This window comes from Chaetura pelagica, unplaced genomic scaffold (genome assembly GCF_000747805.2).
Source record: "Chaetura pelagica isolate M959 unplaced genomic scaffold, ChaPel_1.0 scaffold11, whole genome shotgun sequence".
NCBI classification, from domain to species: domain Eukaryota; kingdom Metazoa; phylum Chordata; class Aves; order Apodiformes; family Apodidae; genus Chaetura; species Chaetura pelagica.
The window spans coordinates 3,731,660-3,734,592 of NW_009952694.1; the positions used below are offsets into that span (position 1 = coordinate 3,731,660).

General features: G+C 53.0%; 1 protein-coding gene across 1 annotated transcript in view; it reads right to left on the bottom strand.

Annotated features, from left to right (window-relative positions):
* Positions 1 to 150, bottom strand: part of FOXA1 (forkhead box A1) — a 3,600-nt gene extending 3,450 nt beyond the window's left edge. Inside the window, exon 1 of the mRNA XM_009993866.1 lies at positions 79 to 150. Within this exon, the coding sequence (XP_009992168.1) occupies positions 79 to 150 (72 nt within the window). The remainder of the gene's footprint in view (positions 1 to 78) is intronic.
* Positions 151 to 2,933: the final 2,783 nt, after the last annotated feature.

The window sequence follows — 2,933 nt, forward strand, 5'->3', positions numbered from 1 at the left end:
CCCTTCCTCCCCCACCGCCGACTCCCCCTCCCTCGTAGATAGGGGCAGCAGCGGAGCCAGACCCCGGGATTTACTCACCTCCTGAGTGTCGGCGTAGTAGCTGTTCCAGTCGCTGGTTTCATGCCCTTCCATTTTCACAGTCCCTAACATTATGGAGCCAACCTGCCCGGTGTAACCATCCAGCCCTCTTGCAAGCAAGCGACGGGCAGCAGGAAAAGAGCCCGAAAGCCCGAACTAGCAGGAAGCCAGCTCTCGGGAGGGGCGTGGGGTGCTGAATCCTCCTCTATAACCAGCCAAAAAGGAGGCAGGGAGCGGTGTGGGGCGAGACAGTTGAGAAAGTGAGGAAGTGCCGGCTGGGATGTGAGTGGAGTTGAGCTGATGTGGATCTTACGTCGCAGAAGTACCCACCTCCTCCTCCTCCTCTCCCCATTTGTCCGTCGCACAAAGGCGTTCGCACCTACAAAGCCGGAGATGCACCTGCAAACAAGGCAGTTCCCCTCGCCTGCAACTCCCCCTGGGGCGGCACTTTATTTGCAAAGTGGTGTAATTGGTTTAAGCTTGTGGGGAAGGAAGGAGAGACAGAGGTGGCAGAGGGGGGCAGAGTAAGAAAAGGAGGGCGGGAAACCTCCCTTCCAGATGGACAGGACAAATGCTAGGAGGGATCGGTGGAAATTAAATGAGGTAGGTAAGGGAAGGGCAGCCTCCTCTGTTTGAAAGGAATGCAAAAGGCCATCCAGCCTTAAACCCCTGAGATTAAGGGCAGTATTTACTGAAGTCCAGTAGACGCTCCTTTAACTCGGGACGTGCTCCAAAGTCCCTAGTCCTGCAGCCCACACGCTTCGCCCACTCCCTCCCCTAGCTTCAAAACTGTTTCCCGCGCAAGTACCTCCACGGCACCCCCCGCCCCTGCCGCGCAGCCCCCCGCTCCCGGTGCCCTCGGGGCGGGTGATCACACTCGGTGCTCGGGCTGCGAGCAGGAGAGCTCGGCTCCGCTGTCCCTAAAGCCCTCCGACCCCCTCATGTGCTGAACCTAGTCCTTCGAACAGAGCTGTCGTCCGATGTGGATGGTCATGATATTTTTCTCTGGTGCCTTACGATTAGAAACCATGTGAGTCACCGCGCTGAGACATAACACTACCAGCCACCCAATAAATGCGGACAGAGGTTTGAATGCGGATCCACCGATATTAACCTCCACTTGGCAAACATCAGGTGAGTCACTGGAACCATTTTATATCTTTACTGTGGAAAGCCTCCAGTCCAGAAGGCTCCTTTGGAAGCCTTCCCTGGTGCCAGGCGCCCAGCAGCAGTAATAATAAGTAGCGGGTATTTCGTTACCAACTTCTTGCTCACTAACCCGATTTTTCGCAAAGAACAGGGGAGGAGGAATCTACACGAAAAAAAGGAAGGGGGGGGGGGGGGGGGGAATGAAAAAAAATAAAGAAGAAAAAAAAAGAAGGAAAAAAGGTAATTGAGTAACGTTCTTTATTATTATAGAGACAACCTCTCAGTCTTTGTAGACGGATTTTCTCTTTCTGCTCCTGCCCTATCTTTGGCTCTTAATGTCAAAACCACAGACTTTTTTGGGTTTCTTTGGTCTACCCTGTAGTTTGTTACTATTCAGCTACTAGAACCTTTGTCACCTGGTATTAAAAAAAGAGGGACCCCCCCCCCAAAATGCACCACCAAACAACCAAATAAAAAAACCCAAACCCAAATAACTTTCCAGGAAATAGGAATTTGAAAGGGAAATAAAGTTTCTTGGGATTTTGAAAAAAGACTCGAACATTATATCACAGAAACTAAAATACACATCTGGGTATGAGTTTCTGCCTGGAATGTTTACCGTTCTTCAGGATCACAATTGCTTCCACAGTGGTTTGTCCTCGAATGGTCTGCGAAAACGTCACCCTTAGAAACACGATTTTAAAGGTTCTTACACAGAGACCCAGGATTCAAATGACGAGATACAGCATATCTCCGACTCGACAAATATGTTTCAACTTGTCCTCTAAATGCGTTTTCTGTTATCCCTTTCTTTGTTCTTTCCCTCCTCGTCGTTCTTTCTTTAAATCTCGCAACAGAATTAAGTCAAATCCTCGAAACAAACAAAACTCTGGAATCAGCAGATGAGAACAAGAAAATGTGTATTGAAAGGAAAGAAAATAGATAAAAGCACTGGATTAAACCCCTGCCTTTTCAAAAGTCAAACTACACCCACGGATTCTAAGAGATACTACCACTGCGGTCTTCATGTATACACGCTCCCTCTTTCACTAATAAAAGCGGTCTGTAAGTCTGAAAATAGAGACCCTTCGGTGGTGGCTTGCTCATTTCAGTACTTGAGGTCTGTGTGGTTTCCTACAGACGTACAGCTGCATGGGGAGGGGTTGGGAGGGGTGTAGCGGTCCCAGCGACCCCGCTGGAGGCACCTTCTCGACGGGTGACCTCAAAGCGGTCTGTAAGTCTGAAAATAGAGACCCTTCGGTGGTGGCTTGCTCATTTCAGTACTTGAGGTCTGTGTGGTTTCCTACAGACGTACAGCTGCATGGGGAGGGGTTGGGAGGGGTGTAGCGGTCCCAGCGACCCCGCTGGAGGCACCTTCTCGACGGGTGACCTCGGGGCGGTGCTGCCCCGCTTCCCAGAGCCCAGCCCCCCGGGAGCAACACCCGCCGGGGCGCTGGGCAGCCCACGCAGGGGCTCACTTCGTACCTGGAAAAAAAGAGCACACTTCACGGATGCTGCTACGAACGGCGGAGGCGTTTCTCCGGGCGGAGCAGACGTGGCGCCCGGCAAAGCCGCTGTCCGCGCCGGCCGCGCCCCGGGCCGCCCCCGCCGGGATGCACCGGGCCGGGCGGGGAGGTCAGGGGGGGCTAGGCTGGGGGTTGTGCAAAGCCGCAGCGCCTCCCGTTGTCCGGGCGCCGCTCGGCTCC